At 47.3% G+C, this 23,398-nt stretch overlaps 7 protein-coding genes and 1 non-coding gene across 8 annotated transcripts; 5 read left to right on the top strand and 3 right to left on the bottom strand.

Moving 5' to 3' along the window:
* Nucleotides 1-135: 135 nt before the first annotated feature.
* On the top strand, nt 136-4,267 carry EDB93DRAFT_1208843 (uncharacterized protein). Its single transcript, XM_041451017.1, has 4 exons — nt 136-650; nt 712-762; nt 816-3,151; nt 3,205-4,267. Exons 1-4 carry the CDS (start codon nt 470-472, stop codon nt 4,195-4,197), a joined length of 3,561 nt encoding a protein of 1,186 aa, XP_041305702.1. The 5' UTR covers nt 136-469; the 3' UTR covers nt 4,198-4,267.
* A 546-nt stretch (nt 4,268-4,813) lies between these two features.
* On the top strand, nt 4,814-5,314 carry EDB93DRAFT_608132 (uncharacterized protein). Its single transcript, XM_041456852.1, has one exon. It carries the CDS (start codon nt 4,991-4,993, stop codon nt 5,258-5,260), a length of 270 nt encoding a protein of 89 aa, XP_041305703.1. The 5' UTR covers nt 4,814-4,990; the 3' UTR covers nt 5,261-5,314.
* Nucleotides 5,315-6,450: 1,136 nt separating this feature from the next.
* On the top strand, nt 6,451-7,460 carry EDB93DRAFT_1157912 (cornichon). The gene is made up of 7 exons (XM_041449943.1): nt 6,451-6,483; nt 6,538-6,610; nt 6,659-6,720; nt 6,773-6,841; nt 6,891-7,003; nt 7,061-7,183; nt 7,232-7,460. The coding sequence occupies exons 2-7, from the start codon at nt 6,598-6,600 to the stop codon at nt 7,263-7,265; spliced, it is 414 nt and encodes a 137-aa protein (XP_041305704.1). The 5' UTR covers nt 6,451-6,483; nt 6,538-6,597; the 3' UTR covers nt 7,266-7,460.
* Nucleotides 7,301-8,840, bottom strand: EDB93DRAFT_608210 (uncharacterized protein). The gene is made up of 4 exons (XM_041456853.1): nt 8,631-8,840; nt 8,229-8,510; nt 7,885-8,156; nt 7,301-7,820 (listed from the first exon to the last, which is right to left on the bottom strand). Exons 1-4 carry the CDS (start codon nt 8,730-8,732, stop codon nt 7,607-7,609), a joined length of 870 nt encoding a protein of 289 aa, XP_041305705.1. The 5' UTR covers nt 8,733-8,840; the 3' UTR covers nt 7,301-7,606.
* A 2,470-nt stretch (nt 8,841-11,310) lies between these two features.
* EDB93DRAFT_1088828 (ABC protein) lies at nt 11,311-17,675 on the top strand (the record flags this gene model as incomplete). The annotated part of the gene is made up of 37 exons (XM_041446167.1): nt 11,311-11,456; nt 11,509-11,560; nt 11,614-11,679; nt 11,731-12,082; nt 12,187-12,371; nt 12,428-12,605; nt 12,723-12,775; nt 12,830-12,974; nt 13,028-13,078; nt 13,138-13,204; nt 13,257-13,374; nt 13,430-13,828; nt 13,880-13,993; nt 14,047-14,160; nt 14,210-14,254; nt 14,308-14,374; nt 14,422-14,823; nt 14,873-14,996; nt 15,045-15,125; nt 15,172-15,274; nt 15,328-15,370; nt 15,425-15,445; nt 15,553-15,624; nt 15,673-15,756; nt 15,815-15,974; nt 16,028-16,076; nt 16,130-16,202; nt 16,256-16,308; nt 16,362-16,386; nt 16,428-16,629; nt 16,682-16,762; nt 16,811-16,874; nt 16,934-16,949; nt 17,002-17,257; nt 17,305-17,390; nt 17,449-17,510; nt 17,565-17,675. The coding sequence occupies 37 exons, from the start codon at nt 11,311-11,313 to the stop codon at nt 17,673-17,675; spliced, it is 4,320 nt and encodes a 1,439-aa protein (XP_041305706.1).
* Nucleotides 17,676-17,852: 177 nt separating this feature from the next.
* On the bottom strand, nt 17,853-19,331 carry EDB93DRAFT_1252284 (uncharacterized protein; the record flags this gene model as incomplete). The annotated part of the gene is made up of 6 exons (XM_041453266.1): nt 17,853-18,636; nt 18,684-18,713; nt 18,769-18,939; nt 18,990-19,051; nt 19,104-19,199; nt 19,251-19,331. The coding sequence occupies 6 exons, from the start codon at nt 19,329-19,331 to the stop codon at nt 17,853-17,855; spliced, it is 1,224 nt and encodes a 407-aa protein (XP_041305707.1).
* Nucleotides 19,332-20,391: 1,060 nt separating this feature from the next.
* On the top strand, nt 20,392-21,661 carry EDB93DRAFT_1157948 (uncharacterized protein). The gene is made up of 3 exons (XM_041449944.1): nt 20,392-20,604; nt 20,666-21,200; nt 21,254-21,661. Exons 1-3 carry the CDS (start codon nt 20,445-20,447, stop codon nt 21,513-21,515), a joined length of 957 nt encoding a protein of 318 aa, XP_041305708.1. The 5' UTR covers nt 20,392-20,444; the 3' UTR covers nt 21,516-21,661.
* An 8-nt stretch (nt 21,662-21,669) lies between these two features.
* On the bottom strand, nt 21,670-21,749 carry EDB93DRAFT_t80. The gene has a single exon. It is a non-coding gene; the product is annotated as a tRNA-Leu (tRNA).
* Nucleotides 21,750-23,398: the final 1,649 nt, after the last annotated feature.

Here is a 23,398-nt window from a genome sequence, read left to right on the forward strand (position 1 = left end):
CCTGTCTGAAACTTAAGTCTATTCGAATCCTCGACTCTCTCGTGTGAACGTATTATTATACGCCACACGCGGCGAAGTATACATAAAAAACATATGTATCAGGTACGTAATTAAGATGCATGACTTTTACACCCGAAGTTCTGTCACATGCTGCAGTGTTCTGACTCGGAAGCTAGATCTTGAGCTGTGCGTGCACTAGTTATCTGCAAATTTTCAAGCTGGAGTCGACGGCATCTTACACGCGTGTTACCAGCGTGCGCGCGCTATTACTCTTTCTCATGAATGACCGATGATCAATCAGGCCGGAAGCGAGCCCAACCTAGAACCGATCTCCACGAGGATCACAAACCTTCTACAGAGCTTTCGGACGAATTAAACTGTACCCCGTACCCTCAATTCATTCTCAGTGACCCATTTGTTTGACTACCATCGCGTTCGTTGGTGCCAGCTCGAAACCAATATCAAGATCATGGCACACCCCCTCATATGGAGAGGAAAGACGTTCTTCTATCCTATTGGCAATACATCTGCAGTTTGCCTCACACAAGATCTTTGTCCAACTGAAAAAGCAGACGTACTACTTCTTGGATGCGGCGACCCGAGGCATATCCTTTACACAGTACATACAAACAGTACTGACTCGCTGCAAGGTAAATTAGCACGTTCATAGGAACATTTTGACAGAGTGGCGCACTAATGTTCCGTGCCCAGCGTCACGAAAACTGGACTTCACTTGCTGCGATCTTGAGAGTGCAGTCATCGGTGAGCCCAAATTCAGCTCTCGATCCGTATTATTGAACGAATTAATCAAATAGCCCGTAATGTTATCTTGTTCACCCTTCTTGCCGACGAAGGTGCTGTGAAGAGAGTGCCCCAAATCTGGAACATTTTTTTCCACTTTTTCCTCGACAAAGCCTCCCATGACCTGCTCATATCACACTGCAAGAAGTTGGTGGAGCTATCCAACGATCTCGATAGCTGGCACAACGGCCCTTATGGTCGTTTCCTTCGTATGTGTACTGGAGATACTCTCGCCGAGTTGCGGCGCCTTTGGCAGCTCTACGTCAAGACGACGACTTGCTCTCCTAGCGAGGCAAAAGCATTTGAATCCGCATATGCTGCTGACGTCAAGGCTTCTAAGGCGAAGTTCGAATCCGTGTTGACAGCAAGTCGGGCAGCCGGGCCGCTGTCGATGTATGCGCTCAAGACGGCGGGTAATCACTACAACATTTATTGGGATACAGGCATATGCTCTGCCGTCCCTAAGAGACCCTCGGAGGTGTCACATCCAAATCCGACATTGGCCTTCTCCATGGTCGGGGACAAATTTGCTGTCCACTATGGAACGGATCCTCTCTCTTGCTTTCATTTGGCAGAAGCGCTTGCGCCAGCTGTCGGAAGCACTCGCCACCCAGACCAATGCACTCTGAAAGACATGGTAAATGTCTGCAAGACGCAATTTTCTAGGTGGTGTGCTTCCGTGTCCAAAGTTTTGGGCAGTCAAAATCCGTCTTCTCCGATCCCGCTCATCATACGTTACTGTGTGGGAGATGCTCTGAGCTTGTGTCAAGCTCTTTACTACTCCCGCACCGCGAAATCGACATCCACGCCATTCCTCATTGCTCCTTGGAAGACCTCTTGTATCACTTTTGATCCTAATGCCTACGGAACTAGCACGCAGTCACCCGCGCCGACCACATTCAACGTCATCGATACTTCCAACCTTCTTGATCACGTCGGCGTGTTGAATATTGTCCCTGTTACTTCTGTCATTCTTCAGCGAACTCCATCAGCTACGTTGTACACGGAAGGTCTCGCTTCGGGCAGCCCAGAAGACACGTTGGCCGAACATTTTTGTGGAGATATTGCGACTATGGGTCTGCTGCTCGGCTTGATCCCCACGTGCTTCGTATCGCAATTCACCAATCGATCAAACTTGCATGAGCACATTGTTCGTTTATCGCCAAATGCAATCCAGAATCACGAGCGTCTTGTCTGGAGACTGATCGGCGGTGCTGAAAAACTCCTGACTGATCTCGACTGTCCCATTGGCATCGCCGCGGAGCAGCTCGCAGGCGTTTTCTTCAATATATATCTCAACATGTTTTCTCATGAGAACGTGTTAGGAAGGTTGGCCACAAAAAAACTGCCTGGGATCGTACATTACCATCGTCGTTCGTTTGTGGAGATTTTGAGTGTTGTCAGGCGGAGGGTGATCACAGACTGGGATTCGACCATGAACATGCTTCACGGCAAGATTCAAAATGACAGGACCCTCTTGACCGGAATGAACTCTTACCAAGATCTCTGCTGCCAGCTGCACCTTCTTGGTGTTTTTGATGTGGATTGGCTGTCTCTACAAAAGGTGCAAGAGATGCATCGTGTCGAAAGACCCTTTGTCTTTCGTAATTGGAAGGTGCTCCCGCAAACCCTCTGTGTCGTTCTGGTCGTTCCTCGGGATCACCTCCAGCCGCTCTTACCCGATATTGACGAGACCGGAACACCTGTGTTGCAGTGTGGCCTGTGGGGCGTAGCAACCCAGAATATCTTCACTGCCATCAACGCAGTTTTCGGTACCATTACGACCAGCGGCCAAGGTGATGGCAAAACTGCAGCTTTCAAAGAGGACGCCACTGGGCGTTATGGAACTTCTCCTCTAGTGGTGTGGTTCTGGGTACCATCTATTGCGCTGGTGAATGAGCGTCATTTATCGGTCGTATTGGCTGTTCTCTCCACCCCAGCAACTTACACGCTCGCCGCGAAGCGGGGGCTCGACCTTTCCATATTCCGGGCAGACCTTGGAGATGAGAGACTTGTACACATTCTACGACAACATCCTAATGCTGTCCCAGAGAGTCCTGAGAAAAATGCGCGAATCAGCGGCTGTCCCATGAAGACATCTGGTGCATGCACATCTGTCACGTTAGACAAAGAATGCAAGACACCTCTTTCATTCACCACTCGTGTGGACATCGTCGAACCGGAGATGAAAGATTCCCTGACTAGCGGTGCTACTCCCATTGTGAACCAAGTTTCTATGCATTCAATCGCCATCGTTCTTGGAGACAAGGCTTTGCGATTCCCTTTCCCACTTCCTATTGATGCCAAGAAAGCCAAGCTTCGCATTGCACGAAAGTCACTATACATCGAAGTACGTTTTCTCTGTCTCTATCTCTCTACAAACTCATGTAGGACTCGGCACAGGTCATCTTGCCCCTGAAACTTGTTCTTGGAGACACCGACTCAGACATGTTCCCTGTCATTCCGCACGGAGGCGATCTTGCACTCTGGAACATGCACCGCGTCAACCTCGATCAATGCATACCTTTCAGCATTGCTAATGAGAAAGCTCTTGGCTGGGTCAACCCTCACGTCTCTCTCATGATGTCTGATCGTGAAAGACGCATCTCCAGCGGAGTGACTACAGGGTCAACGCTGCTTGACGTTAAGCGTTCACTTTATTTCATCTTTGGGCACGCAAGCGGTCTCGCAGAAGGCAAACCCCCTCTATGCTACGCCTTGCAAGTGACAGATGAATCGGAGATCTTTGTTATGTTTTACATCACAGATCTCCGCTTAGACGTCGGCTCGCACACCATAGTCGCTGATGCTTGGGTGATGCCATCTTCTCCATCGTTTGAGAAGTTCGAGGCTTTCAGCAAGGTTTCTAGTCATTTGAGACTGAACAGCAATATGAAGATGGTTGGAATGGGTGTTGAGGAGAGGAAGGCTTGGATGCACCTCCTCGTGGCTGCGACGGAGCGGTGCCGTACCTGGGAGCACAAGGCCAACTGCGAGTACCGCGTACAAGGCACCATCCCTCTGACGTTGGAGCCAGGCGAGAGTCCTATTTGCTCGTGCGGTGCCGGGGTAGGGACAGAATCGTTTGTGAAGAAATACCCGATGCTTCGACCGCTTGCGCCGTGGGTGACGAGGGCAGTGATCAGTCCTCTGTTCGCGCTGTCGTACCTTGAAAGGGTTGGCAATCTGGAAGATATCATCGCTTCAGGGACTCCACCGACGCCTACACCGGCAGCAGTGGTGCGTAATGTGTGTGCCGCTTGTGGAAAGGAAGGTGGTGCTTCTGTGTCGTTGTTGACTTGTAGCCGGTGCAAGGTTGCGCGGTATTGTTCACAGGGTTGTCAACGCGGGGACTGGAAGAGGCACAAGAAGAGTTGCGTAGTACCATCTTCCTAATCATCCATCACGAGTAGTTATGATGTGAATTATTTTGTGCTGTTAATCTGCGAATGGTGCTACGGCACGTATATGACGTGTGCGTAAGGCGCAATGTTTCGCAAGATGATAAGTATATGTTCCACGTCAAAATTGACGATAAGCTTTAGTAGTAATATTGCCTTTGCTTCGCAAGATTATATTATTTCCACGCCAATAGGCCTTCCTTCACAATGTACCTAGGAGTTCCTAGGCGGCAATCTGCTGTTAATTGCATCTCTCAAAAGGTAATTTACCAAGGGTTCAACGGTAAGGTGTTCCTGCTCCACCATCGACTTTTAGATCCCTAGATTTTGATTCAAACCACAAAAGTCGGAGTGTCGCCTCGCACCTCGTCGCAGTTTATAAATGCTTTCCCAACCACAGACCAGTTGTATCTAGATTCTGATTGTAATGTTTAGGCCTGAAGGCATGTAGTAAGCAACGGTTGAAATATACTCGCGGAATCAGAAACGGCTTGGTTTCAAGTTAAAGTTTGAACTCTATTCCAATGAACTTATTAAAAGAGGGGGTTGGGCCTACCACTTTCTAGGAATCATCACTTTAGAAAAATTAGAACTGGGCAGCATTCTTGATATGCGGACCTGCAAAACACTGACATTTGATCGCGGCACGTTGGCATGAGGACATACATAGATTAAGATTTAGAACAACGTTCTAAATGCTGTGGCCATCCACTTTATCAAGCGCATAAAAGCAAAGCGCCTACCTACTGCCCCTCCAAATTTATTCGATTCCATATCCATCCTCAACAATGCGTTTCTCTGTTGTTCTCACCGTTGTTGCTGCTTTGACAGCATCTATATCTGCCAGCGATGCTGCCAGTGACGCCAGTGCGAGTTGTCCTTTTTTTTGCGTGAAGGATAGTACATGCTCACACTGCGAAGGAGGGTTTTGCGTGAGTAGTCATTTGTATCCTGGAATCAACCACATGACTCACTGGCGTGATCACAGAGCTTCTTTATATGCTACTAGTATGGTAGTGAGTCGTGTTTCTGCTTTCGTACTGGTGCAGTATGGTTGATGGCACGACGCATGGAGCCTCGTTCGTGGTTTCAGAGCCCTTGTAAGCTAGGAGTTTTAGAGAGTCGGTTCTCTATTAGCTTGCTTAGCGAAAAGTAATCAGGAAAGGATGGGGTACTTACTATAGATCTGGATGTGCTGTTAACAATTGTCGAGCGATTATACAATTTCATCAAGCGGTCTCGATTCAACTTTGAAAGAGTAGGATGCACTGCTTACTACTTCGCAAACTGGCGGGTCCATGCGTGGATACCATGACATGACCATAAAGGGACAGAATGATGGTGTACGAAGCAGCAGGTGGGCATGAGAACACGAAAGGACGAGCAGTGCGGACGAGACAATATGACTGCACGCAACGAACCGCATAGGTACAGTTATATCATGCACGTTTTTTGTGTCCAATTTCTGTCCTATTGAGAGCATACTCTATGGATCGTGCACGATCACGACTGTATAGTCCGAATCAGTCTCACATGACGATAAGATGTGTTATCCATGAAATGAAAGTAAAACTTGACGTACTAGATGCTTGCCTCTTGCCGTTACTTAGTGGTGTTTGTTAGAATAACCAGTAGAAAGATTATTTTGACTGTGCTGTATTGACGCTAGTGAGGAATTGGGTTGTGATCAATATGTCGACTAAATTCCCCTGCAACTGAGTGATTCCTTCAGAGACGCTCTGGCTGATGCTATCAAATGCAGGAGTACGTTGATGACTAGTAGTTAGTGATGACATGGAACACTCGCCTCGCGAGTTATGACTATATGCCAACAAAGTGTCGGATAAAGCGGCAATCTCGACCAGTGATATGTGAGACAAAATGGAATTGGAAAGTATTAGTAAAGTAGAAGCATGAGTTCGCTAAAGCTAAAATACTCGTATCGAAGCTTTCCATTGGGGGGACATCGTTCGAATATTCAAACGATAACATGCGCGGGGGCATCTTGCAGAGGTTTGCCTGATCATGATGATCATGATGATGGTGACTGATGCAGATATGATTGATGGTTGGTGCGGGAAGTTGATGGTTGGAGCCTGAGGCCCGAGCTGGTTGTACCTTGGACTATGTACAACTGCAACTTGAAGCTTGAGTGAATATTTTCGAATCTTCAACTGAGCCGATGACGTTAACTCTCCCATGGCTAAGTTCTTGACATGTGACGTGTGACTGTGTGTGACGTTATTGAGGGTTGTTCTTCCTGGTGTTTGACTTCATCAAGGTATTTTACTTGTAAATTCACCGTCTGTGGGTTCTGCTAACAATTCTTTTAAAGTCGTAGCTGCTCAGTCAACAAGTTCTATTTCATTGCTTTACCTTAACGTTTTCTGACAAAATGGGTGGTGCTGGTGCGTTGTTTCGCTGACGCAAGTCTCCTGGCTGACGGCTTGCTGTAGGCTGGTTGTTCTTGTTCTCTGTACTAATGGCAGCTGGTTTGCTCTTCACGATGGTTTTCTTCGTCAGTCTTCCCTTTTATTCTCACTCATTCAAACACTCATTTCGTTTGCCAGATCATCATGTTCTCAGACCTTGAATGCGATTATATCAATCCCATAGATCTTTGCAACAAACTCAACCAAGTACCTCGCTCTACCCCTACCTATAATATACACCTACTGACACACTCAGTTCGTCCTACCAGAAAACATTGCACACGCTTTCCTAACAGTCCTCTTCCTCCTCTCTGGGCAATGGTTTGCGTTCCTCCTCAACCTCCCTCTCGTCTTGTATAACGTCAACAAGTACGCCCAAACCTTATCTAAGGTGTTTTTTGCAGTCGGAGCTGACGCGTCCCGCAGAATACGCAACAAGAATCATATGTACGACGCCACAGAGATTTTTAGAACTCTTAGCGGTCATAAGAAAGAGAGCTTCATGAAACTAGGTTTTTACCTTCTTTCATTCTTCTATTATCTCTACCGGTGGGTCATTCTTTCACAAGTATCCCATGGTAACTGACAAGATTCTAGGATGATCGTTGCTCTTATCTCTGAGAGTGAATGATTGCCAGGTGGTGGCTTGATGACGAATACCTTTCCGGATGCTTGAGGGTAAAGCCAGTGCACGTAACGTACAAGACTCTTGCTGTTGTTTGGTTGGCTATCATGATCTATTTTCTTCACTATCACTTATTATGCTTGAGTTCACGTCATTTCATGCCCATTTCAAGCAAACATAAGTATTTGCCTGTGCTTTGACTCTTGCGTGAAATACATTGAGATGAGAGGTGTAATCAGCACAAGGGAAAATACATATGCTAAGATAATTTGCGACCCAAGATCATGCAGGCTGGCCAAGCCTCAGACTCTTTCAACCATATCATACTATTATACCCATATCCCATATCAATTATCAATATCCATCCCTGCTCCTCGGTCCCCAGCTCTCCTTCCACGACCTCCCCGTCCACGACCCCTTCCTCCACGATGCCACTTCTGCCCATCCGGACGAGCATTCGAGTGCGAGTGTTGAGTATATAGCTTCGGATCCGTACCCGGCGGCGCAACCAACACACTCGCTCTCGGATCCGAAGCAATGATCGAATCTGACCGCATTTTTCTGCACAAACGCAAATAGCATGAAGATAAAACTCCCAAAACCAAAACAACTCAAGACCACTTACGATGAACTCCCCTCCTCCCCACCATCCATAAGCACGTCCACACTATCATCCATAACATCCATACCCGCAAGCCTCCCCGACAATCCCACTGCTTTCGTCCCTACGATGCTCACTTGCAAAATTTTGCCGTCTGCAGGCTGCCCGTTGAACTTATTCACAGCCGCATCTGCCTGTGCGGGTAGTTTGAACGTGATGCGGACGATGACGTTCTCAGAGGCTTTCGGGGATGCTGTTTCAGACGAAACTATCGTACCACATCGTTTGAAAATAGCCTATCAAAACAACCAAAAAAAGAACCCCCAATCTCAGTCTCCTCAAAAAAAGAAAGGCACGAAAACGCGCACCTCAACATCAGCAGCAGTCGTACCCCTGACAAGTCCCCTGATTTCTACCACATTTCCCAACGGCACCGCACTCGCACCTTTGATGCTCAAGCCCTGTCCCGAGGCTTTACTGTCCCCTGCTGCGTCCCTGAGCGCACGCTGGGCGAGGCGCGAATCAGGTTTGCGAGGCTGCGCAGCGCTTAGTGTGAGTCTTGATGATAGGCTGGGTTTTTCTGGGTCTTCATAGAGGTCGTGGCTCCATTGTGCATCTGGGTCGCCTTTGGGGGTGCGGTTTGGGCGGGTCTTTGTGAGATAACACGATGATTGGAGTGGGGTGGGTGGGCGTGATAAGAACGAAAAAAAGATGGGTGCGGGAGAGGGGATTATTCTTTTGACGTGTAGGCTATAGAAAGGTGTACGCACGTATGGGGATGAACGACTGCCTGATTTTGTGCGGACAGGGCCTATGGAGGGGGCTCCGGCTCCGTGGTCTATGGGGACATTTAGGCGTTCTAGGAGGGACATCTCAGCGTCGAGTTAATGTCTTTGCAATGAATGGCTTGGAGGATAGGTAGGGTATGTAAGAATAAGACTCTTGAGTTGCGTGTAAACTAAAGTACCGTTTCGCTCAACTTAAGCTGTGTGTTGTTGTTTGCTGTGTGGCACTGCAAACTGATCATGATCACGTTTCACGAATTGAACGGCTGTATATAATTGATATGGAATGCATGAATATTCTGCTGTAGGAAGGTTCTGGTAATTGTAATCTGTGTACTGGCAAGACATTGCTATCCTTGAGAATTTATACTCATGTAGCACATTGGAAGTAAATGGTTCGGTCGACTGTCCCTTTCAGGTTAAAACCCCAGATCATAAGTATCAGTGAAAGCAAAACAAAGCGAGGACATTAGCAGGAAATATACTCCAGGATGACCGTATCCATCCTTGTTTTTCGTGATTTGGGCAGTGCTGAGTGAACAAAGAGACATGTTACGCGCCTTTCGGGGTTGCAACTATCATTTCAAGATGCTGAATGTAGCAACCAATACTGCATCGATCAGACTAACCAGAACGCAACATCGCAGACTTAGCGGTACGATAGGCAGCTATCTCGATGAAAAGATTTAACGTCGGGTGGTAAACCCTGGGACTGTATCTCCGGAGACAGCATCGATTTTAGCAGGCGCAAGATGGCACGTTTAGGTGGGCGAAGTATCATGGTAAGTAGGAAGGCTTGCCAAGGCGAACTTGGGATGTATAACGGGAACAAGATTTCGACGTGTAAACTTGGGCTATAAATAAACCTTGCTGTCTCTGCTTCACCAATGTGATGTTAGATTTTATTCATCATGCATCAGCGAATCCGAATCCATTAAAAATTCCTGTTCAGGAGCTTCACTGTGATACGTAGGGGTGGTCGTCCAAATCCGTCTAGTCATTATTGTGGCTCTGCGTCCAGTCAATATGTCAATAAAAAGATCCGAGTTATGCACAAGTCGTTCCTTTGCAATTTCGAAAGGTACTTCCCAAATAAGTTTAAGACCCGAAGAAAAAGGCGCTAAACGGCGGTCTCCTGGTAGAGTTCCGTATCCATGCGCTGAGACCATGACAAGCGAAGCATGTGACATAAGAGGCCCGATCACGGAGGCCTGACAAACGTTTCGACATGTTTCTCTATCTGATGAGGAGCACTGGGGAAATCTATGACGAGCCTTGAGGTGACACGTTTTGCCAAGGTACCACAAATGCATCCGCTCCGGAAGCTTGATGCTGGCGTATGGAGCGTTTGTCCAAAAGCTTCCGAAGACTTTTACAAAGCTGGCTGATGAATCGATGATGACGATGATGATGATGATGATGATGTATTATCCCAGTACACGATATCACTTGACACGACATCGGTATTAAGCTTTGGCGTTGAGGAGAATGGGACGCCCTGCGGCCCCTGCCATTTTCGTCGTTGCCCACAAGTATGAGCTGTCACACTCGGAGTGAGGCCTCCATTTACGTTGAAGCTTTCGTGAGCCCTGTGTATTACTAGTAAGCGAGCGTTCACATTGGTGGACGTACGATGCTACGCGTAAGGTCCGCCTAAAGCCTCGACGAATTGTTTGAGGATGGAGGCCATTCCACAGTGGAGTGATTCGTGTATAAAAAGTGCCCATGAGGACGAATCCGAGAAACGCTTGGACGCCGGATAGCTGAACTTGAAAAGGTTTCGGATGCAATTCGGATGAGTTTTAAAGTTGGCAACGCCTTTCGTTTTCAATACGAACAAATAAGCATGAACTGTAATTCACTTCGTTGGCAACTTTCAGTCACCAGTGTTACTTGTGTATAATTTTCTGCAGCCCGGCGACAACTCAGGTCGTTCCATTGCTAATGCCAATTATGGAGATTATTGACATCCCGTTCACCAATTCCATCGTTGTTCATCTTCAGCATGTTTCATCATCAACACGTTGTCTATCGGCGCGCCACGTCAAGGGTGGACTCAAAGAGAATGTACTCGCTGATCGCAAGATGACCTATATATTCAACTGCGGAGAAACCTTGGGAGAGATGACGACAGACCATTCCCCACTAATATTGTTCATGGCCTACTGTCACCAAGGGAGGGTGGACAATTTCAAAACCTAAAACCAACATTTGGAAATTCTCTCGGTCATATCGATGGTTCTCTCTCGACGTATGACGTTCCTAAATCAAAATCAAGGCAAAACCATTAAACACGACCTCTTTCGCCTTTCGCCAAGCCAGTTTGCGAGCCTATGCCCTGCTGGCAATTGGGATCGTCACCAGCGCATGCGTATCAAATCAACCTTTTTCTGGTGATATGATAATGGGGCTATCGCAACGTAGAACTCTGATCATACAGTAGATCCAAGGCTTAACTTGATCTGAGCATATGATGCGAGATATCTACCATAACCAAATATGATTAACAACTGGAAGGTGACGAGACTCTTTGACTCCTTTTCAGGTCACGCACATCTCAGGTAATATTGGCAATGCAGGGTCATGCAGGATCGATTTCTCAGCCACTCTTAAGCAGCCGCAATTCATCTGGCCCAGATGATATGCTATTACATTCTCTTTCCGTATGATTTCTCAACGGTCAGAAGAATCTATACAGGGCGAAAAGGAGGACGTCGAAGGGGTTAGCGCAGCTGATCTCCCACCTTTCCACCTTCAGCTCGATACTGGTAAGACGTATACCAAATTTCGTCAACAATGGTGGCAGTTGTGGTAAGCGAAGCTATTTTGCAAGTGATATGATCCTTCATCGAGCCGCGGTCAGGTTACCTCAGGACCCGCCATCACCAGCTCCCCCGTCTCTGGAGGATGCAGCAGTGCGCAAATCCTCTATGCTGATTTTTTCTCTTAACAACAAAGTGATATACAGCTGACGCCTTTAGTCAATGCGTCCATTTTTTCTCAGCTCACATATTCTTGGGTAACCGATATAATGGTCCATTTGAACCCCGATCCTAACCTATACCGTTCTGAAGCATAGTTTTAGGTTCTTGGATATCAACGCACATTACAAGCGTCTGATCTATACAAACTGGACATATCCAAAGAGTCAGCCGTCCTTGCTGCCAAACTTGAAGCTGCATGGCAGTGGCGTGTTAGGGCAGCAGCCGACTGGAACGCACGTCTCGAGAGTGGAGAACTCAGGCCATCTCTCTTCAAGCGTATCGGCTGGGCCTTGAGTGCAGTTTCTGGGGGAAAAGGCACGAATTGGTCTGAGCGACGTGCAGCGTTTCAAAAACACTGGCAAGAATCCGCAGGGCGGAAAGAGGCTAGCCTTACTTGGTCCTTGAACGAAGTCTTTCTCAGGATGTTCTGGATAGGAGGTGCATTCAAGGCATGTTTCTTCTTCCTGAATTATCGCTATCGTAATAATTTTACAACACTATCAGATATTTAGCGATATGACACAACTTATGTGTCCCATTGTCCTTCGGGTAAATAGCAACCTGTGTTTGGACGTCGCAACCTCTAATGTTTATTCTTCCCCTGCAGCAAATCATCGTTTTTGCGGAAGAGCGTTCCGCTGCAATCATTGCAGGAGAACCTGTCCCTAATATCGGTCGCGGGATCGCCATGGCTGCTGGGCTCTTTGCGCTTACCTTGACGGCCAGCATCTGCAACCACCAGGTTAGTAAAACCCTTGCGGGTTGAAGATAAGCTCAGCTCAGCCTACGCATTTCAAGTACTTTTGGCGTTCAATGTCAACAGGCGTACTGGCTAGAGCCGCACTGATAACATGTATTTACGAGCGCGGAGTGAACCTCACAGGCAAAGCGCGTGTCAAACTTACCAATGCCGCGCTGCTCAATCATATCTCGACAGACGTGAGCAGGATTCATGAGGCTGCTCAGTGGGTTGTGAGTCACATACTGAAGCATTCGCGCATGTCGTTGACTTATTCCTCCCTTGCTACTAGCACATGTGTTAGTATATGGGACTAGTGACATTCATATTTAGGGATGACTTACTGTTGTTAAGCCTGGACCACGCCTATCCAAACAATAGCTTGTTTAACCATTCTCTTAATCCAGGTTTGTTGTACGGTACCAAGACTTCAGTTTGTTCTAACGACGCATCAAAACTAGCTCGGGCCGTCTGCGCTCGCTGGTTTCTTGCTATTTGCCCTCATGATTCCCCTTCAACGGTGGACAATGGCACTGCAGCACCGTATGCGCTTAGGGTCAATGAAATGGACCGATCAACGAGCCAAGGTCTTCCTAGAGGTACTCGGTACGTAACCTTGAAGCTCTTGGGACATGCAATGATGTTGAAGAGATGCGCAGGGGCTATACGCGTTGTCAAGTACTTTTCATACGAGATCCCATTCCTTGAAAGTAAGCATACTGAGTTGAGGAATATCAACGGCAACGGCATGCTCACGAACGCTGCTTAGAAATACTTGAGCTTCGAAAGAAGGAATTGCATGGCATCCGGTGGATTCTTCATGCGAATTCGGCGAAGTAAGCTCAGATCGTGATAGCATGGCAATGCCTAGTGATACAATCCATCCAGCTTGGCGCTCGCTTCTTCTGTCCCAGTCCTCGCTGCTACGCTAGCTTTCGTCACGTATACCCTTACAGCACATGACTTTAACGTTGCCATCATATTCAGCTCGTTGAGCGTGTTCCAGGTGAGATCATGTCCCACAGCGTACATGGCCATGCATTTAATTGACTGATAAACAGCTTCTCCGGCAACCAATGCTCCTCATGCCTCGCGCTCTATCGGTTATCCCTGATGCATCCAGCGCGATTCAGCGGCTTACGCACGTGTTCCGTGCAGAGCTTCTTTCTAGAGATACATTTGTAATCGACAAGGACCAAGAACCTGCGCTTCTGGTAAAGGATGCGACGTTTGAATGGGAGTCGTCCGCGAAAAATTCTGATGGTGCTTTGGGCTCGAAGAATCGCGCACCCGGCGACGACAGTCCACCGAAGGGCAAGGACAAAGGCGTGAAGGAGGACGTGGCGAAGGTAAAGCCCGCTCCTGGAAAGGAAGCACCTCTCTTTAAGATAAATAATGTGACTATGACCATCCAACGAGGCCAGCTCGTCGCTATTGTTGGGCCTGTCGGAAGCGGCAAGGTAATCTTTTCGAATGAAAAGTACCTGAAGCGACTACTGACTCATGAACAGTCCAGTTTATTGCAAGGTCTAATAGGAGAGATGAAGAAGGTCTCCGGGCATGTCTCGTTTGGCGGGCGCATTGGTTATTGTCCGCAGACCGCGTGGATTCAAAATGCTACATTGGTTAGCATGGCGTCGCTCTTGAAGAGCGAGTCCAATCTGACATTTTCCCCCAGCGTGATAATATCACTTTTGGCCAGCGTTTCGAAGAAGACAGATACTGGCGCGTTGTTGAAGTGGCTTGTCTACTTCCTGATCTCCAAATGCTCCCAGATGGAGATTTGACTGAGGTATGGTGGATGAATCCAACTTGATTACACTGTTTATGCTCTATCTCAGATCGGAGAAAAGGGGATCAATCTCAGTGGTGGCCAAAAGCAGAGAGTGAGTTTGTGATATCTCCCCGTGATAGAACTCGTATTTGATCTTCCACATAGGTCAACCTTGCCCGTGCTCTGTACTTTGACCCTGAAGTTGCTATCCTTGATGATCCGCTCTCAGCAGGTTAGCAATGTTGTTGATCTTATGTCTCATACTGACGAATGCTTCAGTGGATGCCCACGTTGGAAAATCTTTATTTCATGATGCCATCGTGGGTGCCCTGCGAAATCGTGGCATCACCGTCATTCTGGTCACACATGCGATTCATTTCCTCTCTGAGGCAGATTATATCTATACCCTTAAAAACGGCGAAATTGCAGAGCGCGGGACCTACGAAGAATTAATCTCTCGCGGTGGAGACTTTGCGCGTTTGGACTTGGAGTTCGGTGGTCATGTGTCGGAGCAGAATGATGAAGGTCAGGCGGAGGAAGCCACTCTGCAAACAAGCATTACTATCGAGGATGTGAAGTTGAAGTCGGAACAAGTCAGAGAAAAGGTTACTGGCAACGGCAAACTCGAAGGTCGCTTGATCGCCAAAGAGAGGCGGTCGACAGGCTCTGTGCCCTGGGGAGGTACGATCAAGCTCATCTGAAGAGTTTCCCTGGATTGAGACAGTTTCAGTGTACTGGACCTATTTGGTTGCAGGACGCGCTTCAATAACAGGTCCCCTACTTCTTTTCTTCGTGGTTGCGATGCAAGGAAGCCTTATCTTGAACTCGTACGTGCTGGTTTGGTGGCAGAGCAAGTCAGTGTCTTTTTATCGACTTGATTCCTTTCTAAAATCCTGGCGCAGTAAATTTGAGCGACCAAACTCGTTCTATCAGACGCTATATGGGTGTCTAGGGGTTGCTCAAGCGATCTTCACATTCTTCCTGTAAGCCGGTTCACACCGCAGATCACGGCATGCTCATTCAATGTAGTTGTATCGGAATGGACATCATTTCTCATTATGTGTCTCAAAACCTGCACCACAAGTCCATATTTAAGGTCTTTCATGCACCATTGTCCTTCTTCGACACTACAGTGAGTAGTTTTGTATAGGAGCGCGCAAACAGATGCATAATATTTTCATGTAGCCTATAGGCCGAATCTTGAGCATTTTTGGCAAAGATGTTGATAGTCGGCATCTCATTAATTTGTGCTCTTCTATGCTTTACTAAAACTTTCGCTCAGGTATTGATAATCAATTACCATGTGAGTCATTTGTTACCGCACGGTGAGATGCCACTGATGTATGGTCTAGATTCAATGAGATGGCGTATGTTAACCGCATACTTTGCTTACGGAAACTGACTATGGAGATCCAGTTGTCTATATGCTGTCCAGCTTTATGGCCTCTATCATGATCATCTCTGTCCTTGAACCATACTTTGGTCCGTAAATAGACATCATTTGCAAGGATATGGCTCATTCTTGTCTAGTTATTGTGGTGTTCTTCATCGTTCTTGGTTATAGCTACTTCGCCGCGTTCTATCGAGCCAGTGCTCGTGAGGTTAAACGCCTGGGTTTGTTATTGTGTTCCTGACCTAGAAATCCACTGCTGATGATGATGATGATGATGAGGCGCTATGCTTCGCTCTCTTCTATATGCCCATTTTTCGGAGACTTTGACAGGACTTCCTACTATCCGAAGCTACGGAGAAATGAAGCGATTTATTGCCGCCAATAGATACTACGTTGATCTGGAGGACAGAGCTCTATACCTCACGATTACAAACCAGAGGTAAGTGTCCTTATACATATCTTAGCGGTCGTTGGTTCATTAGCTTCTCTCAGATGGCTTGCAGTAAGGTTGGACATCATGGGAAGCATATTAGTTTTCATTGTAGGAATCTATTCGATGACAAAAACTGTGACCTCATATTCAACGAATGCTAGGTTGCTCTTCTCGCGGTGATGGACATCTCCGGGATAAACGCAGCCCAGATAGGGTTGATGCTAACATATACCAGTGGGTCTCTCGATGTCGCCACTAAAGTACACGTGATAAATCTTGTATCACAGCCTTCCTGTCACAAACGTGTAGTCAGTTAACCAAACTAGCAGCAGATGTTGAGGTGAGGCGTTCCTTATCTTTTTACACAGGCTATTCAATCGTCATTTGCCTCAGAACTATATGAATTCAGTGGAACGATGTGAGTCACTAATTTCATGATATTTTGCTCACACCTCGCAGTGGTGCAGTATGTCGCAAGCGACACGATGCCTCAAGAAGCTCCGCATGAGATTGAAGAACGAAAGCCCCTAGCGCAATGGCCTGAACATGGTGCGGTCGAATTCAACAACGTTAAAATGGCATATCGGCCAGGCCTTCCCAGTGTATTGAGGGGAATCTCGTTCAAGGTCAGGGGAGGCGAAAAGATAGGTGTTGTGGGAAGGTCAGCTGGTTTGTCGGAGCTACACACGCATGCTAATGTGATGTTTCATTAGGACTGGTGCTGGCAAATCTTCGTTGATGCTCGCATTGTTTCGAATTGTTGAGTTGTCTGGCGGTTCAATCACCATTGATGGGTACGTTGGTAATCACTATTGACGAATATTGGGTTTCACCCCCTCTAGCGTCGATATATCTACAATTGGTCTTAAAGATCTCCGCTCCAAGATTTCTATTATCCCACAAGATGTTTGTAAAGTTACCATGCACTAACTAACACAGGAAGGACTAATGTACAAACTCAATAGCCTCTTTTATTTAGCGGTTAGTGCCGTAATTCTACATATTCTTGTTTGAAGTGCTTAAAGATTACCAGGGACCATGCGCTCCAACCTGGATCCATTTTCCCAACACAGCGACGCGGAACTGTGGGGTGCGCTGCAACGATCTTGTCTGTTTGATCCTAGCATCACTTCGGAACAGTCATCCTTCATCGATGGCGCCAATCGCTACAGTCTTGACAGCACCATTGACAGCGAGGGAGCGAATCTCAGTGTTGGGGAGAGATCTCTACTCAGTCTAGCTCGTGCACTGGTGAAAGACTCCAAGGTTGTTGTGCTTGATGAGGCCACGTTAGTCATATGCTCTTCTCCTGAACATGTGATGTTGATTTTTTCAGAGCCTCTGTCGATCTTGATACTGATAACAAGATCCAGCACACAATCCAAACCGAATTTCGGGATCGCACGCTACTTTGTATTGCCCGTGCGTTATATCATTTTTGCACTCGGCACAGTACTGTCATTAATGGATGATACTTCAGACCGACTTCGAACTATCATTTCATATGACCGGATTCTGGTCCTTGATGCTGGCCTTGTTGTAGTGGGTTGATGTTTAAACGCATTTCAGCCGTCATCAACTCACATCCTCTCGAAGGAATTTGACACACCATCCAATCTCTTCAAGGTGGAGGGTGGACTTTTCCGCAGAATGTGTGAGAGGAGTAATATTTTATTGAAAGATATAGAGACGAGTGGAGGGGTTTGAATAATGCTGTATTCCGACATAACTGCACCTAGGAAATCGAGTGAAGATCGTTAAAGTAATCGTACAAAGTTCCTGGACTACCCGAGGATAGTAGTGTTGTAGTATGGTATTATCGTTTGGGTCAGTATTAGTGTAAGTAGTACTGCGTACAAAACCAAGCTACCTGGTCCAGGCTAGTCAATACAAAATCATGTCTGCCATCTTGCTAGCTCTCTCCCGACTTCCCGAAGCCAAAAGCGATTGTCTCGTCGACCAGTAAGGCTCTCCTGTCGTTGCCAGCGTCAATCTGCGATCGAGTAATTTGGGGTGTATGTGGAAAATGTGAGCTTTGACCCAGATAGTCATCCCACGGCTAATCTGTCGCACCCATAGCTGGAACTTTGGATTTCCCTCTTTCTTGCAGGAGTGGACATAGACATCGCCGGTCTTGGGTGCTATACACTCGCGTGGGTACCGAAGCTCTGATGAGTCCGTGGACTTGTACCAGCCCATGAAGAGATCCTTGTTGTTAAGCTTGCGCTCTATTCGAAGAAGTTTCGAGGTATTCGTGGCTGGAGAAACGCGTGGCTCTTTCTTCAGTGTCTTTGCCACCGACTCCTGTCTCTCTATTTCCGATTTCTCTATTTCTATTCGTTCGATTTTCCTGGTTTCTGCTTCCTTGGTTGGTAATTCCATGTTCTGTATTTCCATTCCTTCCATCTCCGAATTTTCTACCTCCCTGTTCCCTGCTTCCCTTCTTGAGTCTGCCTTTCCTTCATCTATTGCCGTTTCCTCTTCCTCCGCTGTCGCGTCTATCATTGCCGATCTAGATACATCAGAATCAAACATAAACGACGCGTCTGATTCATCGGCAGTGACGATAGGGTCTACATGAGTTCCAGACGCGGAAGGCTGCTCATCAAGGTTGGCAGGAGCAAGGACACTCATGGTTTCGTCGTTTGTAGCTCCAGAGCTAGAGTGTCTAGAACTGTTGTCAGATTAAGTATGCGCGTGAATAATGGCACCTACTTGAACCAGAACTTTCGGAGAACACAGGATCTAGAACTGCTGTCAGTTTGACTATATCATGATCCACATGAATAACAATGCCTACCGGGAAGAGAGTATTTGTGGAACATCGGGTCCTGATCGTTTGTGATCCACAGTTGCAGCATCGTGTTTAGGAGCTGGCATGGCACCTAAATTCTCATCTGTATAGCACGAAGACTTCACAAAATTGGCATGCTCTGGCAGAACCTGCTGCACGCATGACTGGGGATGGGTCCTGCAGGCCTAATCAGAACTCATAAGGACCTTTCATCATGATAGACCAACCTCAAAGTAGGTGACTGGATATAACATCCTCTAGAGTCCAGCACCTGTGGGAATTGCTCAAACTACGATGTGGCGCTTTAGCACAAGGGGCCACCAAAATAATGCGTTACTGACCACTTTGACATCTAGTTTCCATCTTGGTTTCCACTGGCTGGCGGAAGGAGTGTCTAAGAATACGTCAAGTCCAGGATGATGTAGCGGCTCGGGCGTCTGAAAAGTCAAGGGTGTTAGTGTCATTCAGAGGTACACCACACCACGCACCTGTGATCGGACTTGCACATACGGGTTTTGAGATGGATCAGAGTAGCGCGCAAGAGTTTCCTGGAGACTAGCGTCGAACATCAGTACTCGACGCCAATGGATCTGTTATCGAGAGATTTTATAGAGCAAGAGGGAATGGCTGATTCATATCGATTTATACTCGTTGCCTCATGTCATTGTGAATCAAAGAACCATTGAGCATGGTAGATAAGGAGCACGTTTGCACTGGACAACACTACAATACTTACTGCAGATCAACGATACCAAAAATTTTACTCCGTTTGGTCACTCTGAGAAGATCAATTTTCTGAAGTTGCAAAGTTTTCACTGAAACTCTAAAATTTACAGACGACAAAATACGAGCCAAACCTACAACACGTTGTCCACGACTCCACTGTACGATGAAAGGCCATGCATCTAACAAAGGATGAATCAGAACCAAGTTTCCAAGAGCACAAAGAATGTCAGGGGATGTCAAGTTGTGGAGCACGCCCTAAAGAGGTCAACTCCCTGAAGAAATTCAACGAAAAAAAACCAAACATCATAAATCAATCAAAACGAAGCAGTTACTCACCATAAGATTCAAAACCCATGCACAAAATCCAATGGGTCGAACGGCGAACGTTCAGAAGCTCGAAAAATAATGCCCAAAGGCAGGAAACCGCATCGAATGAGAGTGAGCCCCATTGAGTTGATGACATGCCAGAAGCAGTGTCGACAATCGCATAACTATGTCTATGAGCAACGAAGCGCCAACCGTCTTCCAAGATACTCAAACACGACCAGGCTCGTATCTTCGCATAGCCGTGCAGTTGGAAGAGTACTCGGAGTCAAGAAAGCATCAGGGCAGGCAAGCGGAACTGGTCCTGAGCCTGATGGCAACAGGTCCAGTAAATCGACCTTCCCGACCAGTCTCGTTCCCCGCAGCGCTCTTGGAGCTGGGAGATTTCCATTGCGAACGAGAAGGCATAACCCTGTTTCTCCGGGGACTTTCCCCGCAGCCAAAGAAGAAAGAAAAACCTTTCCGTGCGTATGCTGCGACAGCGAATCTTCAGACGATGCGGTCGAAGGGACAAAATTTTGTGACAGCTACTATTATGGGCATAATTGAAACTCCGAACCTAACCTCGCCGAGACGCCGACGCGGGGCAAGCACCAAAAGCCCTTGTTAACCGACTTTCACCCTGTTCTCCTATGAGTAACCCGATGGACTCTTCAGACGCAGAAAATAAGGATTCTACTGGAAAGGAGCTGCCTCATAATGCTGCCGCTCAATCCACCACGCGCAAAGAACAACAAAGCCGCTCAAGTATGTGGCCACTTCCCTCTATTTCAGTGACTCGGCACCCCTCTGGCAAGCTGCCAATCTTCTCTATTTCTCAGATTCGAGTTTAACATAATCCGTGCTTTTACAGGAAAGTTCTCACCACAGACCGATGAGCGCTGCTTTTCGTACTGTTCTCAGACTACCCGCGGACGCACTGAAGGCCGTGAACCGACGTGTCGTTCGTTGTGCTTCCGGAGGGTCTTCGCTCATGAAGTCAGAACAGCGATCGCACATGATGATGCGCTAAAGGAGAAAGCTGCTCAAAAGGAGTACGGTTACCCCCTTCCACCTGAGGGCCAGCCTAATACGGACAGCTTATCATCGCCCAAGTCTGATGACATACGATATTGGGAGGAGGGCTGGTACCTCTGGACGAGTAGGAGTCGGTGGGCAACGCAGGAGAGATTGGACCTCATGATGTGGGACTTGGATCACCAGGATCATTGGCAGCGTCACAAAGACGAGGTGCAGAAGCAATGGGACGATTATTGGGCAGAGCATCAGAGACAGTCAGGGGAGCAGTTTAACAGCACGCCCACAGATGGAGACAACATCCAGCTCGAGGGTACGCCATATCCGGTCGATGGGCAGCTGTTCCCTAAGCAAGAGACCAAGCATCCGTGGTGAGTCACTTACGGCATTAGTAGCAAATCGAATTTAATCAAGTTTGTTCCAGGCAAGAGTCTACTCTAGTAAAACTACCGCCTCCCCTTACCCCTTTGTTGGAACCAATCCACGACCTTCTTTCACCATCCTTCAAGGTTCTGACCACTTTGCACCGAAGTTTTGAATCAGGCGCCCATGCTGAACTCGCTGTCCGCATGTGGGAAAAGGCAAGGACGCCCGATCCCTTTGTCCTTGCGAGCACGGTTTGCAGGAAGATGTGGGAGAAATGGAAGGAAGGGCCTCCAGACTCTGACACCACTTCGGACCTTTGATAATTTTGTATATACCACAACTAGAATACTACTCCGACTACTCACCATACAATGTTTTTGGCTCACATTTATGTATTCATGTCCATTTTTAACACGGTTACTTTGGTGTGCTCTAGTTACACGACTTGTAGCTCCATCATGGAACAAAATTATTTGACTAGAGTGAGATTCGAACTCACGCCCTTTCGGACTGGATCCTGATTCCAGCGCCTTAGACCGCTCGGCCATCTAGCCATACAATGATGACTGTCCCGATGAGTACTAGGCTACGTAGGCCCTGAGTGCGGCCCCCGACGTTAGACAACTCACATAATGATGCTTCTTTGTACGAGATCCAGTACGTGCATGAAACGAGATGGATGGGTGACTCTTTTACGAAATATTTTCGTGGACGAGTTGAAAGCATGACCAGATCCAGAAGGTCAAATCAATTTCCAGGGATTTTACATCAATGAAATATGTGACCACTGACAATGCCTACCGCCTCGCATGTCCAAGGACTATACATAGTTGACTGAAATGCAATTTCAACGCCGTCAGAGCAAATGAACTCAAAAAGATGGTCTAACCGTAACTATCGCTCGGGGAAACCGGTGTTGGAGCATGTACTCTCAATCTAGGAAGCGGGAAACGTCCGGGGAAGGCGGATTTGAATCCTGGACGTGAATAAGCGCACGTCTGACGGCATCCACAACAGATACTTATCTGTGCAATGCCCAACTGGGAGCCTGTGACGGATGTCCAGGTCAGCAATGCCATAATAAATTGACTCGGAGGGTTCAGTTGCAGCCTATCCATGCTCCCAAATTACTCAGGTTATCGGTGGCATCACAGATATGACTGATCAGTTTGCAAATGAGGCGAGCTGACTGAGAGGCTGAAAGTCACTTGCTACCTTTCTGGAATAATTTTTATTTTAGCAGTGGCTGACGGCCTTTGGCTTTTCATGGATTCGAACGACTCGGGTAGACATAAATCAATATCAATCAGTGTCACGGCGGTTGACTTGGCGTATACATACATGATATGAGGGGCTTGCCAGTGAGACCTACCTAGCGAGAGCTGTCCAGCAGCTCAATCGCTTGTTTTAATAACAATCAAAGCGGGTGGGAAGGATCATAGGCATGTTCTTCTCACCGTGACCGATTAAACCGCTTCGAGTTTTTCCAGTACTGAGTCAGCATCTAGTTGCCACGTATAAGGTCCTTTGTCGTGTTTCATGTTTACATACGGCATCCTGACAAGTTACCATGCGCCTCTCTCTCCATGGCAGGAACTCATGGTAGTCCTTCCAGTAATACTTGGTTATCTCGCTCTTGTATTCCAACAGGCTTGTTGTATATTTCTAAATTCATTCGAAACTCATCGTTGATCACTGACCAACCGGTTTGCAGTAGCCGCCTCCGTCGGAATTGATATCCTATCATCCGAGCTAGCCTGAAATTCAACCAGCCGACATTCGGACACACTGCAACCTTAACAGAGTCAGCAGACTATCGATCATCGAGATGTTGGACAGTCACACTGTGTGTCAGAGAGTTAACACCAACAATGGTATCTCCGTCATCGAATCAGTGAGAACAGATAGTATTCATAGCACTTTGCTCACAGGTTATCGTTCGTACATTTCTAGATGGCAATTGGGAGTCTTCTTAATGCAGAGCCGTTCAACCACGTCTGACCATGTAGCGTAGCCGCAGCCTCTAGCTTCCAATCAACTGCTACAATTCCAGCAACCGCTGGAAACTCAAGTACTGTTGGCAATTCACGTTCAGAACCCCACTCACTTGCTAAGATATCGAGGGCGTAGGCTTGCATAATGCATATCGAACAGCCACCCATGGCACTGCAGCGGTAGACTGTTGGAGATCCCAGGGTCCCGA

Source organism: Suillus bovinus, assembly GCF_016758785.1.
Source record: "Suillus bovinus strain UH-Sbo-P2 chromosome Unknown EDB93scaffold_45, whole genome shotgun sequence".
Lineage (NCBI taxonomy): Eukaryota > Fungi > Basidiomycota > Agaricomycetes > Boletales > Suillaceae > Suillus > Suillus bovinus.

Coding starts and splice junctions, on each gene's coding strand:
- EDB93DRAFT_1208843 (XM_041451017.1), top strand. CDS start 470: ATGGCACACCCCCTCATATGGAGAGGAAAGACGTTCTTCTATCCTATT. Junction 763..815: donor TCTTGAGAGTGCAGTCATCG/GTGAGCCCAAAT, acceptor TTAATCAAATAG/CCCGTAATGTTATCTTGTTC. Junction 3,152..3,204: donor GAAAGTCACTATACATCGAA/GTACGTTTTCTC, acceptor GACTCGGCACAG/GTCATCTTGCCCCTGAAACT.
- EDB93DRAFT_608132 (XM_041456852.1), top strand. CDS start 4,991: ATGCGTTTCTCTGTTGTTCTCACCGTTGTTGCTGCTTTGACAGCATCT.
- EDB93DRAFT_1157912 (XM_041449943.1), top strand. Junction 6,721..6,772: donor TCTTCACGATGGTTTTCTTC/GTCAGTCTTCCC, acceptor TTCGTTTGCCAG/ATCATCATGTTCTCAGACCT. Junction 6,842..6,890: donor TTTGCAACAAACTCAACCAA/GTACCTCGCTCT, acceptor TGACACACTCAG/TTCGTCCTACCAGAAAACAT.
- EDB93DRAFT_608210 (XM_041456853.1), bottom strand. CDS start 8,732: ATGTCCCTCCTAGAACGCCTAAATGTCCCCATAGACCACGGAGCCGGA. Junction 8,511..8,630: donor GCAGTCGTTCATCCCCATAC/GTGCGTACACCT, acceptor TATCTCACAAAG/ACCCGCCCAAACCGCACCCC. Junction 7,821..7,884: donor GGGGAGGAGGGGAGTTCATC/GTAAGTGGTCTT, acceptor GCGTTTGTGCAG/AAAAATGCGGTCAGATTCGA.
- EDB93DRAFT_1157948 (XM_041449944.1), top strand. CDS start 20,445: ATGAGTAACCCGATGGACTCTTCAGACGCAGAAAATAAGGATTCTACT. Junction 20,605..20,665: donor AGTGACTCGGCACCCCTCTG/GCAAGCTGCCAA, acceptor GTGCTTTTACAG/GAAAGTTCTCACCACAGACC. Junction 21,201..21,253: donor CAAGAGACCAAGCATCCGTG/GTGAGTCACTTA, acceptor AGTTTGTTCCAG/GCAAGAGTCTACTCTAGTAA.